Source organism: Magnolia sinica, chromosome 2 (genome assembly GCF_029962835.1).
Source record: "Magnolia sinica isolate HGM2019 chromosome 2, MsV1, whole genome shotgun sequence".
NCBI classification, from domain to species: domain Eukaryota; kingdom Viridiplantae; phylum Streptophyta; class Magnoliopsida; order Magnoliales; family Magnoliaceae; genus Magnolia; species Magnolia sinica.
In genome coordinates, this window is record NC_080574.1 from 9,334,887 (window position 1) to 9,359,500 (window position 24,614).

The window sequence follows — 24,614 nt, forward strand, 5'->3', positions numbered from 1 at the left end:
AATAAATCAAAGCACAAACCATACGACACAAGAGATTTTTACGTGGAAAACCCTCAAAGAGGTAAAAACCACGGGACCTCATCCATATCAACAATCCACTATGAAGTAGAACGTTACAACTGATCACAAGCACACACCGCTTGGATCAAACCTTCTTCACTCACGCAGGAGTGGATAAACAATAAGAGAATAAAAAGAAAATAGAGAGATCTCACCGATCACGAGGACGTAGAAGCGTTGAGACGTCGACTCCCTTTTGCAAGCTTCCTCTCTCTCTTTTCTCTCTCTCTCTCTCTCTCTCTCTCTCTCACTCTCTTTCTCTCTCTCACACACACTTTTGATAGCCATAAACCCTTTGGCAAACCCTGACAAAGCTTTAGGAAATCCTCTTGCATTACCTAGAAAAGCCCTAGGTACCCCTATTCATAGTTTAGGCAACTCCCTTTCGCACTCCTTGCGAAAGGGCCTCAGATTTCCGCAGTCCGCACAAAATCCGGACTAAATCTGCGTAGCCTCGACTAGTCGAGCAAAGTCCTGAACCGGTCGAGACTGTTCACTTTATCGGTCGAGCCAGGCCCTCGACTGGTCGAGCATTATTTACTGAGCTCGCTGGACTTTGAATCGAGTGACCCTCGACTGGTCGAACAGCGCGGTGAAATACTCTGATTTTCAACCGCCTGCACTATCTCTCCTCTGAATTGAGGAGGGAAAACCCCATCAGTTTTGATATAATGCAGCGCCTGCATGACACCTACATTGTCGGTTCTCAATCTAGATCTGGACCATTCATCAGGGAGCGAACACTCGGCATACCCTATTCCAAGTAATAATATCGTCGGTTGATCAGGGGTTAGAAAAATATTGGAAGTGGTCCAAATTTGATACGCGTGGCTTGCTTGATGAATTTACTGCCCTGGCTTTTGATGTATGAAATGTCCACTACCTAATTAATGGCCCAGATTACTCACACATGTGACATCACAGTGGGAAGAGTAGGACGGCATTCCATCAAAACCCAAGATGATGGCTTACGTATTTGGAAATACTTCCAACGGACATGCAACCAGCCCAACCCTAGTATTCTTCTCTCGGCCCAGTGGATCGGTTAAGGACAGTAGCCCAGTACAAATTCGTGATGATGCTCAGGAAGACGCGCAGGACCGGAATCCAACACCTGTTTTACACAGCTGGTAAAACATCTAAGATCTTTGGGCCCACCATGTTGTATACGCAAAGTCCACTCCGTCCATCAGGTGAATAAATTTTCACTGAATATATATATATATATATATATATATATATATATATATATATATATATATATATATATATAAAAAGTTCATGCATGGTGGCAGTATGGGTTTTTGGATCAGTTGCTTTTTGTGTGTTCCCTTCTTCCTGGTGAGTCACACCCAATGAACGGATTTTATAAACGACACACAATGGTGGCCCCACACACTAACCTATGGTTCGCATCTCATTGCCATTGTTCCTTGTGGTTTGACCCACCTGAGTTGTGGATTTGGCTGATTTTTAGCACAGGGCCTAAGCATCAAGGAGTGCGTCTGATGGACTAAATGGATTTTCACATACACATTGTTTTGTGTCCTGTCCTCAAACAGTTAGAGAGGAATTTTATTTTATTTTTTAAAATAGAGATTGTATTGATGAAACTTGAGATGTATAGCCATTCGGGTGGGGCCCTACAAACAAAAGACTGGAGCCGCACCTATCATATAGAAGACGAGCAAGTTAAACAAGGGAGACCAAAAAATTAGGAAACATAGACAGGGCCTGGCAGTGAGCAGGGATAAAAAACAGAGAGACTACACTGCATTCTCAACAAAGGCAGAAACTAGAGAGGGCCCGAGCAAAGGGAGAGCAGCTGGGGCATAGGCGTAGGATAGGGGAGTTAGCCTATCCCTGTCTTGTGTTTGCTGACCCGAATTCATCCAATCTACAGTTAGAGAGGATTAATTCATCCAATCTACAGCCATAGGACAGGGCCCGATCCATTAATTATCTAATTCCATTGTGCAACCAAACGCACACTTAGCCAGCTTTTAGCACGGCTGGCTCCTAACCCAACATCTATGTCCACAAGAAAACTGTAGGCCATGTTTCCTTAAGACTTTAGCAGACTAGAAATATTACCTTTGAGCAGTATGAGACCTCTTTCGATTTAGATTGTGATAACGGAGGTAGCCCATAAAACCGCAAGGGCTTGGCGTCCAAAAGAAACCTGAGGAATGCCAAGTTCATCTGCCACTGGTAGAGCGAAGCTCATGATACCATCAGAGACTATGCAACTAACTTTAGGCACATCAGCGGCTTGGTTGACCGTTGTTACAAAAGATACTGGAGTGGGACCAATTAAGCAGTTCTTGCTCGTGCAATCACAGAGAAATGGGATGTCATGAGTAGCATGGGAATCAGACGGTGGAACAACGTCGATCGGACGTCATCCTCCATCTAGAGAATGTGGGCCACAATTCAGAAACGCCAAAACTCCATTCAATGCTTAGCCATTTTTTTGAAGACTTGAACAAGTCTTTACTTGAATTGACTCCACGATATTTAATAATTAAATTATATTTTCGTAAACCTTTTAAATAGTGATATATTGATAAAATATATAAATAATGAAAAGAGTTTCAAATAGATTATGTGTTGTTTTGGTCAGATGTTGATTACTTTGTTAAGGTATTTTTTCAAATTAAACCACTTACTTTTTTTAAATAAAAAAAAAATCACTTTCAGGGCAGGTCACTGGCTCCACGTCTTATTGAGTCGAGTTGACTCCTCTCATCGAGGCTGAGTCAAGCTTTTGTTTCGGTTATATATATATATATATATATATATATATATATATATATATATAACTGGGAAATGGTACTATGAGGTCGACCTCATAGGAACTTCCCACATAGATATACAAAGCTTTTGAATGAGTTTCATGGTGTCCGTCTCAGATCAAAATCTCACCGAGTCAAGTTGATTTATCTGAGTTTCAGCAGAGCTTCAAGTTGAGGGTCCGAGATTTAGAACCCCACTGTGACTCCATTATGATGTTTGTTGGACATCCACTGCATCTACCGTTTGTGTTCTACTAGAGCCCAAAATTCAGCCCAACCCACAGCTTAGGTTGGCTGCACCATGGATGCCCACCCTCAACTAAGTGTTCGGCCCATCAAGATATGGTTCAGACCCATTTTTACTTGGGGTCCCACTTAGCGGCTTTCTGCTGCAAATGAGGTGTAGAATTAGCAATCCTCTAATCATGTTCACGTGGAAGGCTTATTTCCAACGGTAGAGTTTAAGGGACCTAAAAACATGAGTTATGTTATGGGGGAAAATGGACCGGCCCATGGTCAAAGGTCAGGTCAGAACTTTGCTAGCTCGGCCAAGCGAAAGACGACACAAAGCTCGGATCCCAAAAGGGCCCTCCAGATCTGTGGTAGAGTAACATGCCCGCAAGAACACCACTTCTGTCAATTCAAATATTTCTAGAGTTCGTCAAGAGCTCCTCTCCTTTTGCTTGACTTGGAAGGTAAGTCGGCACCGGGTCAGTATGGCTCAGGTCAAAACGACTGAGGTCGGCATGACTTAGGTCAGTCAAAGCTACCTCGGCCTCTCACTACATGTCTCTGATGGTTCCAGGAAGTTAGGCCTCATCTAAGAGAGATCCGCCCGAGTTCTTCTCCAAAGATATCAGGGGATATCCGCGACACGCTCAGGATCTCAGGATCCTCGCTGAGGATTTCGGAATATCCTCCTACTGATTCGGTATTCGAATCCACCAACAATATGCACCTACTAAATAGGATGATCTGCTCCACATTACCGCCTCTCATAAACTATAAATAGAGACACTGCTAATGGGGAGAGGTACGCACTATCTTTAATTATAAACCTTCGATACTCGACTAGACCCAGATCTTCTTCCCAACTGATGTAGAACCTGTCGCAGAACGTTCCTAGCATGGTTGAGCCAAAAGAATATGGACCGTGAATTGACTATAACTTTTGATCCGGGTATCGTTACGGGGCGCACAACCTATCAATCTTTACTGAAATGGGCCATCCGAGGTGAACCGACCCATAAAGTGGGTCGCATCTGTCCGTTTCGTCAAAAAAGGCGCGCTTTCAGCTCAAAAACGAATTTTTAGGAAAATTTTACTATTTTTAGTAATTTCGATTTTTTAAATATTTTTAGAGCTTTAGATTTTCTTTCCTTTTAGAAATAATTTTTAGTTATACTAGGACTCTTCTAGAGAAAGTTTATTTGCAATTTTTATTTTTAGAAATTAGGCCTTAGAAGAGTTTTATTAGAATTAGAATTTTTATTAGAGTTAGAATTTTGCTATTTTTGGTAATTACGAATTTTAGTTTATTTTTTTTCCTATATTAATGGTGTAAGGAGACACATTAGGGATTATCAATTATTCATCAATCAATTTCGAATTTATTAGAATTTATTTCTATTTTCTGCTTTCTTTCCTCGTGGATTCGAAAAGTCTCTGTGAGGAGTCCAGAGAAGTTCCGTGGATTCGGAATAGTTATCCTCTTGAGGAAGACGGTGCTCGACCTCACGTCCTCCCCTGCGTCAGTTTGGTATCAAAGCGAGGTTTCTCCTCGGATTGATGGCTTCTAACGACGGGTCGGGCAACAATCCCATGGGCGGTGCTCCAGGGAATTTACCTTTAACGGCGGCAGCTTTCGAAGCAGCACGGCGAGAGAATCGGCAAGCTATGCAAGGGCTGCAGGCTTCCATCGATCGCATGGCGGATCATTTGGCGGAGGCCCTAGGGCAACTCCGTGTTCATAGTGGTGATCCACCATCAACAATTGCTAGAATTCGTAATCATATTGATCATAGGGCGACGCTATCAATGAACCACAGGATCACTCCTGATAAAGTGGGATCTAGCGACATGATTTTACAGCATCCTAGACGAGCCATTGATCAGATGGATCGGATGGACCAAGAATTCAAGATGAAAGTCGATCTTCCTAGTTTTAATGGTCAACTCTACTTCAAGGACTTCCTCGATTGGTTGCTTAAAGTCGAACGTTTCTTCGACTATATGAACATAATGGAAGAAAAGAAAGTTAAATTCGTGGCCTACAAGTTGACGGGCAGAGCTTCAGATTGGTGGGAGCAACTTCAACTCGAGCGAATGAGACGGATGAAGGCGCCAATCAGCATGTGGTCGCGGATGAAGAAGTTATTGTGCATGCGATTCTTCCCTACCAATTACGATCAGGTATTATTCCAACAAAATCAAAATTATTGGCAAGATAACCAATCATTAAAGGGTTATGCAGAGAAATCCTATTATTTGTCGGCGAGAGGTGACCAAGTCAAAACGGAGTTGCAACAAACCACAGGATTCATCAGTGGAAAACATGTGACCCCTATGGGAACGGTGAGCCAACTCAAGACTTCTAAAGTGGAGGGACAATCTCTCATGACTGAGCAGGCCTTTGTTAAACAATCTGAGGAAACGGGAGACATATATGCAGTAGTTGAAGAGAAAAAATATGTGGAGCCTGTGAATATCCTAAAGGATTTGGAACCAGTATCGCAGGAGTTCAAGGGGGTTGTGCTCGATGAACTCCCTAATAAATTACCTCCCATACGAGATATACAAAATTACGTTGATCCCATCGCAGGGGCAAGTCCGCCTAATCGCCCACATTATCAGAAAAAATATGAAATCTTGAAGACAGATGTGAAGGAATTAATCGATATTAGTCAAGTCAAGGAAAGCATGAGTATATGTATCGTATCGGCTCAAAAGCTTAATGCCAAGTACAAAAAAAAGTCTAATGAACATCGGCGTCAGAAGTTATCTCAGACTCATGTGCCAAGTCTCTTGCGTAACTCGAGGACGAGTTTTTTTCAAGTGGAGGGGTCTGATGTAGAACCTGTCACAGACACGTTCCTAGCATGGTTGAGCCAAAAGAAGATGGACCGTGAATTGACTATAACTTTTGATCCGGGTATCGTTACGGGGCACACAACCTATCAATCTTTACTGAAATGGGCCATCCGAGGTGAACCGACTCACAAAGTGGGTCGCATCTGTCCGTTTCGTCAAAAAAGGCGCGCTTTCAGCTCAAAAACGAATTTTTAGGAAAATTTTACTATTTTTAGTAATTTCGATTTTTTAAATATTTTTAGAGCTTTAGATTTTCTTTCCTTTTAGAAATAATTTTTAGTTATACTAGGACTCTTCTAGAGAAAGTTTATTTGCAATTTTTATTTTTAGAAATTAGGCCTTAGAAGAGTTTTATTAGAATTAGGATTTTTATTAGAGTTAGAATTTTGCTATTTTTGGTAATTACGAATTTTAGTTTATTTTTTTCCTATATTAATGGTGTAAGGAGACACATTAGGGAATGATCAATTATTCATCAATCAATTTCGAATTTATTAGAATTTATTTCTATTTTCTGCTTTCTTTCCTCGTGGATTCGAGAAGTCTCTGTGAGGAGTCCAGAGAAGTTCCGTAGATTCGGAATAGTTATCCTCTTGAGGAAGACGGTGCTCGACCTCACGTCCTCCCCTGCGTCACCAACTTAAGCATCGGAGGGTACAGTCTTCCTTGTTAGGCTAACTAGATTTCTACATCAACAAGTTGTTGAATAAATGGAAAATGGAAGAGAATCTTGAGCTCAGATAAAAGTCATTGCATTGACCGATTGAGGATATATAACAAGGACTTGTTGCCTACCATTGCGGTTGCTTTCTTGAAATTGCCATGGTCCCACTTAGGATAGTGTCAACTATGATGACCGTATTGCCATGGCTTTTTGTTGGAACAGTTTCAGTCAAGAGAAATTAGTGAAATGTCGCCCCGTTAGGATAACAGTTTCCACACAAGACCGGTGGGGTAGGACACAATCCGCGACTGTCTCCAAATGTCGCCCCATTAAGAAGACTCCCAAAATTAGGGATGTCAATGGGCAGGGTTAGGGCCTAACAGAGCTCTGTCCAAACCCAGCCAGTAATTCTAAACCTACACCCAAATTCAGCCTAGGCCCATGACGGGCTGAAATAGTTTAGCCCGACTCTAGCCGAGGACATTTACACAAAGATCGACCCAAGTCCGTTGAAGCCTAAATCCTGAAAATCTCAGCAAAAAAATGTTATTTTGGTGTGCCTCATGTGTGAGAGAGAGAGAGGGAGAGAATGAAGGGAAATGGAGAAAAATAGGTTTAGAAAAGACCTATTGGGTCGGGCTGGGTTTAAGAGCTTTTGGAGAGTTAAGACCATGTCCAGCCCTATTTATAATCAGGCTCCTGATTTAGACCTGAGCCCGACCTCCGGGCCTGATACAGCACCCTAAACCTGGTCCAATATGGGCCAAGCCCGAAGGCCCGTCGGCACTACCCAGCCCATTGACAGCCCTACCCAAAATAGGATGCGAATTGTATGTTCCCTCGGACCACAGGAAGTTCCTGTGGTTGGAAGCCATGTGGGCCCACAGAAATGCCAGTGATAAATCCACTCCATCCATCAGTTTAAAAATGACTGTACATGTTTAGGGATCAGGATCTCAAAATAATCCAGGCCTCACCTATCATATGGCATTACCAACCGCACAAAACAAAACAGAAAAATTTTACATATAAAATGCTTTATTGGTCATTCGGCTATCTAGGGAGCCATGTGGCAGCATCTAATTGACTTGAAAAGATCGGTGGAAATTGGACGTCAACTCGTCCTATATATTCACCTGTTTTTGGCCTCCTTCGATTGCATATGGGTTGTAGAAGTCTCCAATCTGATTTGGAGATAATTAAGATTTGGGAGCTCTCGGAGTGACACACTGCCACTCTGGTCAGGGGTAGAAGCAGTCAGGCTTATTCCAACTAGAGGACTTTTGTCGTTGAATAGCAAAAGAAAAACTTGAGTGTGCCCCCCAAGGTGGTGAGAATGTTACAATCATGAGTGAGTTTAATGGCCTACAATCACAGCCTTCTAATCATGACTGGTATTTATTTTAGAATGAATGTAAATCTGATTTTCTTGTGAGATAGTAGGGATGATCATGGTGATCATGATTGGAATACCTTGCGTTTCACAGCAAGACATCCATCACCTCACTGAATATCTGAATTTCTCATACATAAATACACCAAGAATTAGGACTAGCATGGTTATGTTGATCCATACCTTAAGTGGTGGACTGAGTGAAGGATACCTCGTTTGAACACTGAGGTCTTGGTATCCATCCCTAGTGAGGGTGGCTAACAGTGAAGTGTCAACTGACAGTGGGGTGTACTAACAAGCTAACAAAAATGAAAAAAAAAAAAAGCTACTGCAAAGTCCAACCCCCTGAAGAAAACAACCCACGCATTCTAACTTCCATCAAAAAGAGTTCTTATATCATACACATGAAATTTCTAGTACCCTAGCTTTTTCAAGGCGAGTGCCATTCATCATTTCTTACCATGGCACACACATGCAAGATCTGGGCACTTTATCACATGTGCTGGCCATGAACATGTCGCACAAATCAGGTCGGTATGCCTGCCAGGTGACACACGTGCCAGAAGAATGGACGATTAGAACAGGATGGCCCCATAATTTGTATTTGACATACAAGTGTGGCCCATTTATTGAATTGAGCTTCCTATTTATTTTGTGGTTGGAGCATATTAATGGTGGCCCCAACTGATAAGTGACCCTGATCCCCCCAGGTTAATTCACCTTAGGGCAAAGCACCTTATTGACTAGTTTCTCCATGTTAGTATATGAAGATCCTCCTTGTTTTACAGCATTTTCAGCACACTCTTTTAGTTTCATGGCATTTTTCTTCATCTCTTTTCCCTTCTCTCCTTCCATCATTTCTCTCACGAGTCCCTCTACTTCCTCTCTTTTAACTTCGTTGTCGATCTCCATTCCAATGCCCCAATGAATGCATGCGTACCGGCAATTAGTCTGTTGCTCGGCGAAGAACGGCCAACAGATCACCGGCACCCCGTTGTATACACTCTCCAGCGTTGAATTCCATCCGCAGTGCGTCAAGAACCCTCCCATCGAAGGGTGTGCCAGCACTTGCTCTTGCGGGCACCAATTTGCAAGTAGGCCCCTTTCCTTAGTCCCATCCAGGAATTCTTGTGGCAGCATTGCAGATTCACCCTTCACAAGATCGGGGCGGATGATCCATAAAAACTGATGGTTGCTATTCGCTAGCCCCCACGCGAACTCTTTCAACTGGTGATCAGTCATGACTGTTATGCTCCCGAAGTTCACAAAAACGACCGATCTTGCCTCTTTCGTGTCCAGCCAATCTAGACAACCCTTGTCTTCTTTCCACAGATTCGATCCTATAGACATCAACGGACTCTCCGGTAACTGGTTACATAGAATGGATAGGGGACCGATCGTGTATATATTAGGAATCATGGCTTTGATTGCATCAAGGACATCACGTTCCATGTCGTCGAATGTATTGAGAATGACTGCCGATGCTTTTGTAGCTCTCCCTGCTTGGTTGATCTTAAAGTTGAGCATGATGTCGTTGGGATCTGTTGTTCGAATGAAGCTCGGAAAATCCCTCAGACGAATTCCCTTCATCCCAGGTACCCAATCGATCGGTGTATCCAGATATCCATTCGTTAAGTAACTCTCATCTATACACCATATACAAAAACAAAGCAAATAAGATATTATAACAAGTTAATGGTATTCATACTCGCTACGAGTTTTGATACAATCCAGCGCCTACATGATAACTACCCTGTGAGGTCTCAATCTAGATCTGAGCCATTCATCAGGGAGTGCGCAGTTAACATTCCCTATCCCAAGTAATAATATTCGTCGGGTTTAATCAGGGTTTAGAAAAATGACAGAAGTGGTCCAAATTTGATGTGCATGCATGTATCTCGATTTATGAGACTTTTGTACATGGAATGTTCAGTGTCCACTACTTAATTAATGGTTCGGATTAATCATACATGTGTCATCCGACAGTGGGAAGAGTTCCCTCATGGTAGCTGTGATGCGGAGGAGCGCATTCCATCGAAACCGGACTCCCTAGATGATCTGTTGGGTACCAGCAACCAGCCCAGCCCAAGTATACTCCCCTGGGCCTAGTTGATCAGTTAGGCCACCAACCAAGTTCAAATTTCTAATGATGTTCATGAGGTCGGACTGGGCCAGAATCGTCTACGCAGGAAGCGGATTGCATACTGAGTAAACTCTGTAGGCCCACCGTGATTTATGTATTTTATCCACTTCGTCCATTCATTTTCCCTTTTTTTTTTTTTTTACCATATAACATATAACATTTAGGGATTGATCTAAAAAATGAAGCATATCCAAAGCTCAAGTGAACTGCACCACAGGAACGGTGTATATTGAACGTCTACTGTTGAAAAATTCTTTGGGGTCACAGAAAATTTGGATTAATCTTATATTTTTGTGTTTCCATTTATCGGTGTTTGTGTAATCTTATGAACAGGTTGGATGACAAACAAACATCACTATGGGCCCTAGGAAGGTTTCAACATTATTCCCGCTGTTTCGGAATTTGGTGTGGTCCACTTGAAATATGCTTCAATTTTGGGCTCAACCCCTGAAATGATTTAGAAAACGGATGAACGGCATGGATAAACCACATACATTTATGGTGGGGGCTAACAGACTTTTCTCAGTGCATAAAAGCATTACGAGTAACTCAGTACGCAATCGCATTTGGTAAGCTCATAAAGCATCCGAGATCTTTGGACCCTCCATGTGGTATATGCAAAATCCACTCCGTCCGTTTGGTGAAGAAATGTTAACCGAACATTTTAAATAATAATAATAATAATAATATCGTCAGATAAAACCTCAGTGTGCCATCTCAATGATAACATTGTAAAATTGCACCACCTTTTTTATTTTCAAACGAAAGGTGGGAGCATGCCACCGGTAATTTATTAACTGAAAGCTATCCAAACATCTATTCGGTTTGAGTCGGGATCCTCTGGTCAACAGGGATTTCCTGTTACCCTAATCCTCATTGGTCCACGTCACCTCTCGCTAAAAAATAAAAAAAACAAAAACAAAATAAAGCTTCGGACGCCAAACCATTAGGGTAACAGGAAATCCCCGTTGACCAGTTAACAGAGGATCCGGACTCATTCAGTTTGCGCTAACAAAGAAAAATCTGGGCCTCACCTACCCAATCTAGCAGTATGGGTTTTCAGATCAGGTTGCTTTTTGTGTATTCCCTCCATTTTGGAAGTTTGTATCGGGAAGCTCGGGTTGCGAGGTATGGCCTTCGATATCTTTTTGGGAGTGCAGGCGCTGGATGTGGCCTGAGTGGTAGTCCTGTTCTGGATGCTCTGGCACTGGCCGGTGGGGGCTTGCTGAGTTTTGGCTGGTCCGTCGTTATGGTGTGACCTGGTTTTCCAGAAATTTTCTGTTGGCCTAGGAGGGGCTGGGCATTTCATATGGGGCCTGAAGCGTGCTGCTCTTCTGGTCGTGAGCTGGCCTATTCTCATTTCTATTAATTTCTGGCACAAGGGTAGCTGCTTATTAGCCTAGTTCACCCTCCTCGGAGAGGATCGATTGTGGGTTTAAGTTCATGTGTTATTTGATAGGCGTTTATGGGAGCTCATCCGAATGTTTTTTTTTTTTTTAGTATTTTAGTCTCCTAAATTAATAAAATTACAAGTAGCGTGCTTCCACCTTTTTTATATATCATATCTAACTAATGTATTTGATAAAAGACAAATACAATTAGCCCAACACACTAACTTATGGTTGGCATCTCAATGCCATTGCCCCTTGTGGTTTGGCCCACCCAAGTTGTGCATCTAGCTAATTTTTGGCACAGGGCCTAGCACCAGAGAGCGCATCTGATGGACTAAGTGGATTTCACTTATAAAGACTTCTATGGATCATAGAGGACCAGTTCAGCCTCATGACGGATGCTTACACAGACATAGGACAGCACCGGATCCAATTATTTCAAGGTGCAACCAAACGCACACTTAGCAAGATTCCAGGTCGGCTGGCTTCTATAGCCCATTTGTAGCTCTACTTGTAAGTCATGTCTACGAGATATCTGTAAGACTTTAGCAGACAAGAATTATTACCTTTGAGAGGTATGAAACCTCTTTCGATGAGATTGCGATAATGGAGGTAGCCCATGAAACCACAAGCGCTCGGCGTCCAGAATGAAACGTTAGGAATGCCAAGCTCTTCGGCCACTGGTAGAGCGAAGCTCATGATGCCATCAGACACTATGCAACTGACTTTGGGCATGTCGGCGGCTTTGTTGAGCTTTGTTACAAGATGCCGGAAAGGGACCAAGCAGTTCTTGGTCGTGGAATTACAGAGAGCTGGGATGTCTTGGGTGGCATTGCAATCAGACGGTGGAAGACCATCGGGTATGGTCTCAAATCGAAAGTCGTCCAATCCGTCTAGAGAATGTGAGCCTCTAGACCTCAACAGACGGTTGTGATTGAACTCAGTGTTGACAAAGGTGATGTAGAAGCCTCTAGAATGTAGGATCTTGGCTAGTTTTAGGAGGGGGTTGACATGGCCCTGTGACGGGTATGGAATGCAAACTGCATGAGGCTTCTCAACACCCACTGATCCCATCTCTCCGTCTCTGGTAAGAGGTCGTAGCACTGAGCTTTATATATATGAATGATGGGGTTCCTTGACACGGGCGATGATGTTTCGTGTTAATCTCTCTCAATGAACCAATATCTTTCTCACCAATATCACAAAAAACAAACGAAAATAAAAATCCTGCAATGTGAACTTTTTGCCTGCATTAGCATAATCCCCGCCATCAAATCGATTTCTTAGAATAGCCGATCCGTGTAAAAGGTTAGGTTGGATGGTCCACTTTGGCAACATGGTCGTAATAAACGGACAGCCGATAGTCCGGTTCAAGTCATGGTTAAAAGAGTTGGAAACTCGGACAGGCTTATTCGAGAATGGCTCAAGATTCGCCTTTAGTTGAAGGTGATTCGGCTGAACTCGTCTATGGTGTGAATCGTCTAGGTGAGTAGTGGGGTCCAACCGGGGCGGGTCCTACCGAGTCAGAGTCGACTCGGACGAGTCGCGAAGAACTTGTCCGAATCTTATAACCCATTCAATATTCAGTTGTGGCGCACGTGACGAGTGAATCGACCGAATTTTTTACCTGAGGTGATCATCATGGCGTTCTCATTATTTTTGGACGCGGATTCAGTGGATCCCGGATCCACCGATCTCGATGGATCAGTGACTGTGGGGCCCATTTTGATCTATGTTCTTTATATCTATGCTGTTCATCTATTTTACCAACTTATAGTAGGTTATGAGCCCAAAAATAAATCAGATCCCAATCTCAGGTGGACTACACAGAAAAACGCTGATTGAACTCCTATCGTTAAAAACTTCCTCCGCAATGTTTATTTCCATCAAAACTGTTGATAAGGTGCCGTAGACCTCCATGAGGGAAAAGCTTAATCCAAAACTCTTGTGTCCCCAAAGAAATTTTTAATCGTGTAGTCTATTTAAGAGATTTGGATCTAATTCGTTTTTCGGCTCATTCCCTAAAGTGAACTGTCAAAATGGATGGACGGTGTGGATATAAAGTACATAATTCCAGTAGGCCCCAACCGAATCCGCGTCCCATTTTTCTCACTACACTTGTCGTTTTACTGTTCGGCCCACCTTAATATATGCGCTGTATATCCACGCAGTCCATCAATTTTGATAGACCAATTTTGGTCATGGTACCACAAATGAGGTAAATCCAAATCTCAGGTGGACCACACCACATGAAAACAGTGATGATTAAACGCCCGCCACTAAAAACTTCATATGGCCCACTGTAATGATATTTTTCCATCCAACCTATTGATAAGGTCACGTAGACTTGGATGAAGGGAAAACACAAATAGCAGTTTGATCCAAAACTTTTGTGGCCCCAGGAAGTTGTCAACGGTGTTATTTCAATCCCTAATGTGTGGTCCACCTGGGATATAGATATGTCTAATTTTTAACCATGCCCTAAAACAAGCTACAAAAATGAATGAACTGCGTGGATATACAACACATACATTAAGGTGGGCCCTACGGTCGGAGTCTATTACCCCTGCCTCACCACTGTAAACGCCACCTTTTACCCGGCGTCTTTCCAAGACGCTGCCAAACTTTACTTTCCCAAAGTAGGCCATTCTGTACGGACACACTATTTGCAGACGAAAATACTCTTATATTCAGGTGGCTAAAGAACTATAGCTGCGGTTATAATCCGTAGCTATAGGTTGTGAATGCAAGGTATTTACGTCTGTGAATAGTGTATCCGGACAGAATGGTTACTTTGGTAAAGTAAAGTTTGGGAGCGTCTTTAAAAGAAGCTGGGTAAAAAGTGGCGTCTACAGTGGTCAATTTTTCCGTAATAAGCGATGTACTGGCGCACTCGCTTGCATGTGATCGCCTGAAGAATCAACATAGGATAGTGGATGATATGGGACATTGCATGTGCATGATAAATACCTCGCTGCCTCGGGCAAGGTACTGCCGGGTCTACTTTGACTAAAGGGTGGAAGAAAACGCTTAGCTTGCCTGAAACAAATGCCATCCATGCCCTCCACCACCTTTGCCTTCATGCCAAAAATTAGGATGGTTAACAATCAGGTGGGCCACCAAAATTTTGATTACGTGAAACCTCTAAATTCATGTTGCATGACCCACCTGAGTTTTAGAACAGTGATTACTCGGTGATTCTTTCTTCGGGATGAGGCACAATTGATGAATGGATTGGATGGTGTACAAACAACACAATAAGTCCTACACAAAATTAATGGTGGGCATTTTATTCCAACAGTTTCCTTTGGTGTGTCCTACCTGAGTTCTGGATTATCATAATGTTTAGGTTCAACGGTTAAAATGATACAGAGTACCCGATGGGACGGGTAGATCCCGAGAACAACGTGGGGCTCGGCTGGTCAAAGTAACCTAATAGGTACCTAGCCGAAGCTACCTAAGCACGAATCCTTGGGAATAGCCGAATAGGCCGGTTGTTCTAACATTCAAGCTAAAAATAGCATGTGCTTTCGGCAGTAAGATCTCCACATTGTCCCAGAAAAATCTTATTCTATAACTCCGGTTGTCGTGAGTGCAGATAAGGTCAGCTGCGACCTCAGATGCAGCCAGGTGGATGCAGCCCTGACTTACATGCGTTGTATGTTCATGTTATCCATCAGTTCTGCTGATTAATTTTAGGGCGTGGTACCAGAAAGGAAAATGGAGCAGATACAAATCTGTGGGTGGACCACAACTTCTTGCTGAACGCGGATTAGATACGAATTGGCTAATGAAGTGACGTCACCAAGCTTTGTGGGCTCCACCATGATGCATGTGTTGTATCCATACCGTCCTTCCAGTTGGAGAGATCATTTTAAGGAATGAGTCAAAGAATGAGGCCGATCAAAAGGTCAACCGAACCCTTCCACAGAAAACAGTGAAAGTAGTGACACCCATTGTTGAAATATTTTTAGGGTGAAACATTTTTAGGGCCCACCATAATGTATTTTTGAGATTCAATCAGTTCATAAGTTAACATAGAGGTAGATGAAGTGAAAACACAAATATCAGCTTGGTCGAAAACTTTGTGGCCCCAGGAAGTTTTGAACAATGGGCATCACTGTCCCCACTACTTTCTACCATGGGATCCACTTGAGCTTTGGATATGCCTCATTCTTTAACTCATTCCCTAAAATAATCTCTTCAAATAGGTAGACGGTGTAGATATAATGCATATATCATGATAAGGCTAATAGAACTCCCTGATGTCACCTCATATGGAGCCAATTGGCGTCCAAAGTTTTGGATCGAGTTGCACGTTCCATTCATTCAGATTGGCCTTGTCAAGATCCTGGATGCCAAATAAACATTAGGATAAATCATAGGAAGTTTCCAATTATGTGTGTAGAATAACCAATGTTTTATACCTACTTCATTTTTTTACCATTCCCTAAAATAAACCAGCAAAATGGATGTACGATGTAAATATATCAAGGCACAAGGATTTGCAAAACTCTCCAAGTATTATATTTCGCCCACATGATGTGCAATCTCTACTTCATAAAATTTAACAATTTTAAGGAATTCACTAGAATTGCAACATTAGTACATATAATCATGCTTCACATACAACCTAACTCGGAAAAGAATAACTAGAAACGATGAGATCCAGCACCCTCTTCACACCACCCCTCCTCTTTCTCCCCCTCTCCCTTCGAGCTTAGAAGAAATGAGAAAAGAAAAGAAGCAAATGGGTATTTATAACCCTAAAAATTTCACAACTTAATGCGAGCTATTAGTCGGACCAATGATAAGTGTCGGTCGGATCAACAGAAAATGACACTCTACCGGTCAGACCGACAGATGCCAAATATGTCATGTTTTGGCCCAACTCACTATTTCCGTGTTCTAAGGGTTGAGTGGTGGGGTTTATCATTAATTATAGGCTTGGGAACTTAAGTCTTTAGCTAGTTCGAGAGAGGGTTTCGACTGACCAGTCATTAGATACCGATCGATGGAATCTCGTAAGCTAATCTGTGGTCTAAACATGGGGTTTAGTGTGTTTCTAATGCAAGCTATATCCTGCCTACATTAGGGTTTGATTGAATGGACTTGGTGGGTTACCTTACGGGTTGAATATTTAATTTCATGTGTATTTTAAGGTAGGTTCTATCTAATCAGACATCCAGGTGAAATGGACTAGGAATATGGGGATTCGGGTCCCACAACTAGTCATGTACTATGGACTCGTGGTATGTGAATGTTCAATTGAGTTTAGGTTCTTAGGTTTAAGGTTACTCCATATTTCTCTAAGCTTTCAAACTCGCATGTGCGTATAAACGTGCAATTATGCACTTATTTGAAAAAAAAAAAAAATTTCAAGTAACGCTCAAGGACATCCAATACCTGAGTTTTGGAGGACCAGGGTGTTACAGTGGACCATAGACTCCGTTGTGGACTTTGAATATAATATGTTAGTTATAGATGAGTTTACAAATTGATGAAAAATACTAATGTGAATGTTGAAAAATACAATGTCCGATTAGTGATAAAAGATTATGCTACTTAGAAACCAGATATTAACTTCAATAAATTTTCTTTTCAGTTTTCTAATTAAATACTACTCATACTTTTTTCTAAGAAATGGGGGAATACATCACTTATAATATTGTTGATACAAGAAGGAGGCTATAAAACCGATTGAGCGAGCCAACAAAAATATACTAGGTAACACCTATCATATAAAGCAAGCCAAAATGAAAACTATACAAATAAAGCTTACCCACAGTAAAGGAAAGTAAAATGGCCAACACAATTATACAAACCATGCTGCACAAGCCCCAACGAATTGCAATATCAAGGAGCAAAAGACAACCTCAATGGCCCGTACCATAAAGAAACTTAGAAAATGCAAAGAATCAAAATCTCTTGGGCCTACAACTATCTAGCTCAATGAATAGAGAGAACTTCAATATCCTCGTTAAAGAAAAGAGGTAATGGAGGTTGAATAGGATGCACACACCTTCTATTGATGTTGTTGAGAGCTCCAACCAGGACAACAACTTGATATGAGTTGGCTGCAACGAAACATCCTCCAGACTTGTACATCTATATAGTTAATGTCTATATATTTGTCATTGCATCCTCCAGACATGTGAACATTATATAGTAGTTCCTGATATTTTAGTACATAAATCTGTACATGTCATGCCCTGAAATTTGGATACAGAGTGTGCACCCTCAGACCCGAGTTATGGTGGATGTCTCATACACTCAGTGTACTCAATTATCCCCTTCATACAGTTGTTTGGAGGCATAATTTAATGTATTATAAGTTCATACCGATTTAGCATCCATACATCCACACAATCGCATATTTTTACATTACTGTATCCACAACATTCCCAATTACATTATTAAATACAATTTTTTCAGCTGCATCCACTCATCTAGGACTTTATTCAACTATAATATCAAATAACGCTCATAATCATGTCCATAATCAGTTCTAAATCAAACCTAAACATCAATAGATATAATAAGGAAATTAAATCTCCTAATAGTTAATCATACAAACAATTCATCCATCCATCACAGCAAGTTCATCTTTCACCAGATACGACCGCTGGTCATGTGTTTCATCCACCAACCGGCCTCATTCTCCAACACTTGATTTGGTTTACATGTCTCATTCGTCTCTGTACGGTTGTCAATCCAAAACGTTAACTGGCCATGTTGATGTACGAACCCAGCATGGTTCATATTAGCACAATATAAGATAATATAAACAAAAATAGAATGGTATGTATGCAAACATGAATGTGGATGTTGAGATGTAATGAGATGCTTATCAGGTGAGATAATCGTCCACTTGCTTAGGTTGGATATCCATCAACCCAAATCTGTACCTACCAAACATCCACTTTAGGTAGGCATGAATAATCTATACCCATCAGACATCCACCGTAGCTACGCATGGTTAATTTACACATATACTACATGAGTAGGCTTCCACCAATGTGGGGTAACTGACAATGAATCTACCAAGAGAATCATCCAATAATATCCCCCATAAACCTAGGCACGAGGTGTGCATGTAGTCATTTAGAGAGTGCCTCTAGGAATCAATGCAGGAATGCTATGGATGCATACAACGCATACTCAATGTTTATACATCGACATGTGTAGTCAACAGATACATCTCTCTTTAAGAGAAAACAATGAAATAATGATATGAATGTTTTGCATGTAAACATATTCAATTTACAACAGAAATCTTTCAGAACATGTATCACACAACAAGAATTATGACAACACAACGATACAATAATTCTATAGCAATCATAATAGTCTTAATAATTATATCATCTATCTTAATTATACAAGTATGAGACATTTGGATTCACTCACTAGTTATTGACAGAGTAAAATTCGTCGAGCAATCCTATACTTAGAATTTATGACTCAAAACCCTATTAAGGTGGTTTAAATGATTAAAAAATGAAGTTTTCATGTCATGAAAAGAGTTCCGAAAGAGAAGGATGGAAAATCGTAAAACAAAGAAAGTATGGACAAATATCCACAATGGCACCGTGGAACTCTAGCTGAGTCACGATCGCACCATGAAGTCCATGGTAACACCATGTGACTCTATTCCTAGTTATACGGTTTTGCGAAGTTTGCAAATTTTGTAGGGATTTTTTCTCCTTTTTTTTTTGTTCAAATGGGTTTCCTTCATGCATGGGTCAACTCTAAAGTATCAATAATTAAATTCAAGAAAATACAAGATTGAGTGGGTTTAGATCATCCATTGATTGTTATACAACCAGATCTGGTATTGTCGTGACTAATCATCATTCGTTGTGGGTAATCCGACAGTCAATGCATTGTAGTATTCAGGACCTTGGTGTATTTTGGCCTTAGAAAATAAGAAATCAGAATGGATCCGAATTGACACTGTTGAATATACCGGCACTGATCCCTACAACAAGAGGTTTTGTCCAAAGGCCAACTCCTCTTCCTCGAAACCTTCCATATATCAAAATAATGAGCATAGGGTTGATCAACCTCATTCATTGTGTAGATTTAGGATTGTTAGACCAAAATACAACAAAATTTAATTTTTAAAAAAATAAAAATAATAAAAATCCTACCAATGGAAGCACTCTCACTCCACAGCCTCCTCTTTATCTCTCTCTTTCTCCCTTACTTTTTTCTTAGGGTTTTGTGTAGGAAGTTCCTGCGGTCATTCCTTTTAAATAGAGGGTTAACGATTACGGCTTCAGGAATCAATCTTCTGATATTTCCTTCTTGCAAAAGTACCCCTATCAACTAAGCTAAGCATTCGCTTTTGTTATTAATTATAAAATTTTAATTTTAATTTACTAGATTTGAAATTTTATATGGCTAAAAAATCATATATATATATATATGGAAAAGGTACTATGCGCTTAACCTCACGATAAGCTCCCGTGAGGTTGAGCTGTGTGGGCCCCACCGTGATGCATGTTGACCATCAACACTGTGCATTTGATAGGTCCCCTTTAAATTATGGGATATCCCAAAAATCAGCCGTATATGGAACTCAGGTGGGCCATACCATCTAAAATCATGTGAAGACACCGTTAAAACATATAAAAGCACTTGGTGGGGCCCACCTGAGTTTTGAATGCTGCTAAAACTTGGTCTGAACCCTCATCTGAGTGGGACACACATAATGGATGGGCTGGATTTGCAAACCACATCTCGATGGGCCCAAAAAATGATTATGAATGTTTTAATGGTGCACGGCCCCTCCCCACTTCTGTATGTAGTGTGGCCCACACAAGTCACGAATTGACTTGATTTTTGAGACCTAGGCCCACGATGGAATGGTGCATCTGACTGATGGGGTAGATGTTCGAAACGCATCCTGGTGGGGCCCACACAGCTCGACCTCATGGACTCGTGAGGTCGAGCGCATAGTACCTTTTCCCATATATATATATATATATATATATATATATATATATATCCTTTTTTCTTAAATTGCTTGAGGTCTCTTCATGCCCCGAGTACTTCATGAGCAAAAAGTTGATCTCACCAACCCATTACTCAAATATAAATTAATATAAAGAGTGAAAAAGGCGAAGAAGATAGGTGATGTCAAACTACCACTTTTTCTAAGAGCTCGAGCCATTAGAAGATGGTGTATCAATTTGCATGTGTGGAACTCTGCATAGAAACATATCAAGCAATCGTGAAGGGACAATCACCATATAAACATAAGTTTAGGGCCCGTTTGGCAACCTGCATTAGGTGAGATTAAACTGGATGAAGTTGAAAAAGTAGCATTAAATGCACGTGTAAGGTATTGTCTCTAGATTGGGTGTATCCCATGCTTTTTAATGGCATGTTTGGAAGATATGGGAGTAACTTTTATCCTGCGGGATTGAAGCAAAATTATGTTTGGGAAAGATAGTATTTCAAAAGTCATGTGTGCAATTTCCAAGTTCCAAGTGTCTGCGTATCGTCCATCCCACTCTACCATAGTATCTTCTCGCATGTAATGTAATGTACTTTGCTGTCCTATCTACCGAATGAACGGAGACAGCTTTCCTCATGTTTGCTTCAGGTTTGGGGTCACTGTTCATTGATCTACACCACTGCACGGTGGATCGACAATGATTCCGAAACTTGTTTGGTGGGCCTGCCAATGGACAGTTGAGAAATAAAGCAACATTTTATGTCTAATTTAAAAGGTTCCAAAGAATGGACGGATTGGATCTTCCAATTTAAGAGATTTTTTTTTCTATTTTTGGACAAGGCCCATGATATCAATGGTCTGGATCATGGAAATATGAATTCCAACAGTATAAAGTGACCATCCAGACCCTCCAAATGGCCGATGAAGGTACAAACTGCTATTTTTGGGCATGCACACCAGGAGGGAACAGAGGAAAGGTGAATTAATTTCCTACATACACTTTGATTGTTTCATTCCAATAGTGGGCCTATAGCTTTTGACTGACATGTGAGACCCCGATCATCAACCAGGACCGTTCATGTCAAAGTTCGTTCCGTATTTAGTCATTAAATAGAATCGTTCTGAATCTCCTTCGGATATGGATGCGGATTTCCCGCAAACCACTTTCACGGGAACTTCATGCGACGTGAAGTTAAGTGGGACTCACCGTAATGAATATAGGAAATCCACCACGCCTAACAGGTTTACAATATCATTTTAGGTAATAGGCCCAAAAATGATCTAAATCCAAAACTCATGTGCGCCATACATAAGATAAACGTGTGTAGGTAAAATCCTACCGTTGAAACCTTCCTGGGTCCACCGTGTTTTTTTATACCATCTATACCATTCACAAAGTAAATTCTATACACATATTGGTGAAAAGTTATAAGTTATCATGTTTCAAATCTTGTGTGGCCCCACGTATGTCTCAATGGTGGACATTCAATCATCGCTCATGCGACCCATATGAGAATTGGATTTTCGTAATTTCTGGTTCCATGTCATAACATATTATTCAAAAACTGATGAACGTGATGGATTTCCCATAAACATCACAGTGGGCCCCAACTAGCCATCCTTCGCACGTAGATCCTGCGAGAGGCGTTCATAGGAACCCTCATGAAATCGGATTGCCTACTGAGTTACTCAGTACCCACTTATCGTACTGAGTACACTCAGTTGGGCCCACTGTCAGTGTATTGTCTTATCCACTCCATCCATCCTTTTTTTCAGATCATTTTAGTGGTTGAGACCAAAAATGAGGTATATATAAATCTCAAGTGGACCATACCATAGGGAATAATGATTTCCACCGTTGAAACCTTTCTATGGCCTACAATTATGTTTTTCTTTTCCATCAAACCTGTTGATAATATCACAAAGACATGGATTAAGTGAAAACTCAAATATCAAATTGATACAAAACTTCTGTGGTCCCCAAGAAATTTTCATTGGTAGATGTTCAATTCACACTGTTTCCAGTGGTGTGGTCCATTTGAGCTTTAGAAATGTTTCAATTTCAGGCTAACAATCTAAACTTATCTCCTAAAATGTATGGATGAAGTAAATGTAATCACATATAGCACAAGGGGCCCACAGTCAAGTGTCATACCCAGATCTCTTGATTCATGTGGATGCCACTCAAATACACAGAAGTGGAAGCAGTTTACCCGGTGGGGAAGTCAAAGCGGGTTACGGAAAACTCAAGATGGGATTGCCAAATCCTTCCCCTTTACACACGGTATCGGTGAGAGACCCAAAGTTCATTATCCCGGGTTGAAAAATCGTCTCCAAACATGACTGTACGGTGGATATGTCAGGCTGACGAATGCAATCCCAGCTACTCCCACTTAATGCATGTGGCCAAACAGGCCCTTAAATTCTCAATCCTTGAGCTGGACTTGGTTTTCCCAACCCTCGTGGGAGAATATATTATGAAAACACAATTACTATTTTTAGGATTCGAAAACTTTTACTCTAATACCACGTTAAAAAACCACTGGATGTAAAAGCTTGAGCGACTAAAGTACGGTGTATCAAAGGGACTCTAACAGGAGACTGGGATGGGAGCAGTCTCTTGGATTACTCGTGCAGACACATGGCACGAGGCACACCAGCTATGGCCATGAAGACTCCAGAAGATAACATTAGCCCCAATTATTGAAGGCTACACTCTTGTGTTCGTCCAGCAAAAACAATTTAAAAGTGCGGCGACTCATATCTTCACATCTGGTGTTGGATACGGTGGAGGATTTTGCAAATCCAAAACCGTGTGAAGGGTGCGTGTGCTAGCTGTGCATGCTAGCTGTAAGATTTTTTTGGCTGTGAGATTTTTCTACGTTTAGAATATTAGTTGGAGAAGATAAACAGTAGATTTTTCCTTTGGATTTTTTCTTTCTTTAGATGCCCCTAGGATGAATCTAGGCAGGGATAAATTAGTAATTTCATAGTATAAGAAAGCCTATAAAGGCAGCAATGTAATTCGTTTCTATTCATAAGAAAATACAGCAGCAGTTCATATCTTTCTCTTTTCAGTCTTTTATTCTACGGTGGCTGCAGCCACACATCGGCAAGTAGTTGGGATACAAACCCAACAAAGTGGTATCAGAGCAGCATTCGATCATTGGGCCTCATCAGCAAAAGGCAGGTCCTGTTGCACTCCCTGGTTTTTCAAAAATCAAATTGCAGCCGTGAGAAAGAGGTCCTGCTGCCTGTTGCACTCCCTGTTTTTCAAAAAAAGAAGGAGGTTTGCAAATCTGTTTTTAAAAAAATCAGATTTCAAAAAAATCTGTTTTCAAAAATCAGATTGCAGCAGAGCAGAAAAATCTGTTTTTAAAAAAAAATCAGATTTCGAAAAATCTGTTTTTCCAAAAATCAGATTGCAGCAAACAATCTGTTTCAAAAAAAAAATCAGAGATTGAAAAAAAAAATTTAAAAAAAATCAGATTTCAGCACAAAAAAAAAAAAAAAAAAAAAAAATCTCTTCTTCTAGTCCATCCTTTTTTAAAAAAAAAAGAAAAAGAAAAAGATGGCTAGCACAATCCAGCCGCAGGTTCCTAAGTTGTCAAAGGACAACTATGAAAAATGGTGCACCCAAATGAAGGCATTGTTCGGGTCGCAAGAACTATGGGAGATCGTCACCGATGGGTATGAAGAACCCACTATGGAAGAAGAAACTGCCTTCACCAACGAAGAAAAGACTGCGCTCAAAAATCAAAGGAAGAGAGACAATAAGGCTTTATTTCTCATCTATCAAGGGTTGGATGAATCCACCTTCGAAAAGATTGCCGAAGCAACATCAAGCAAGCAAGCATGGGATACCCTTGGCACCATCTTCAAGGCTGTAGATCGAGTGAAGCGGCTTCGCCTTCAAACATTAAGAGCCGAGTTCGAAACGACTCACATGAAGGAAGGTGAGAATGTTACTGATTATTTTTCGCGTTTGCTTGTAACTGTCAATAATTTGAAAAGAAATGGTGAAAAGATTGAAGATGTCCGAGTTATTGAAAAGATACTTCGATCCCTCACAACCAAGTTTGAGCATGTGGTTGTGGCGATTGAAGAATCAAA

General features: G+C 41.1%; 1 protein-coding gene across 1 annotated transcript; it reads right to left on the reverse strand.

Annotated features, from left to right (window-relative positions):
• Positions 1 to 8,652: 8,652 nt before the first annotated feature.
• Positions 8,653 to 12,702, reverse strand: LOC131234048 (7-deoxyloganetin glucosyltransferase-like). Its single transcript, XM_058231019.1, has 2 exons — positions 12,103 to 12,702; positions 8,653 to 9,648 (listed from the first exon to the last, which is right to left on the reverse strand). Exons 1-2 carry the CDS (start codon positions 12,608 to 12,610, stop codon positions 8,714 to 8,716), a joined length of 1,443 nt encoding a protein of 480 aa, XP_058087002.1. The 5' UTR covers positions 12,611 to 12,702; the 3' UTR covers positions 8,653 to 8,713.
• Between the last annotated feature and the right edge of the window lie 11,912 nt (positions 12,703 to 24,614).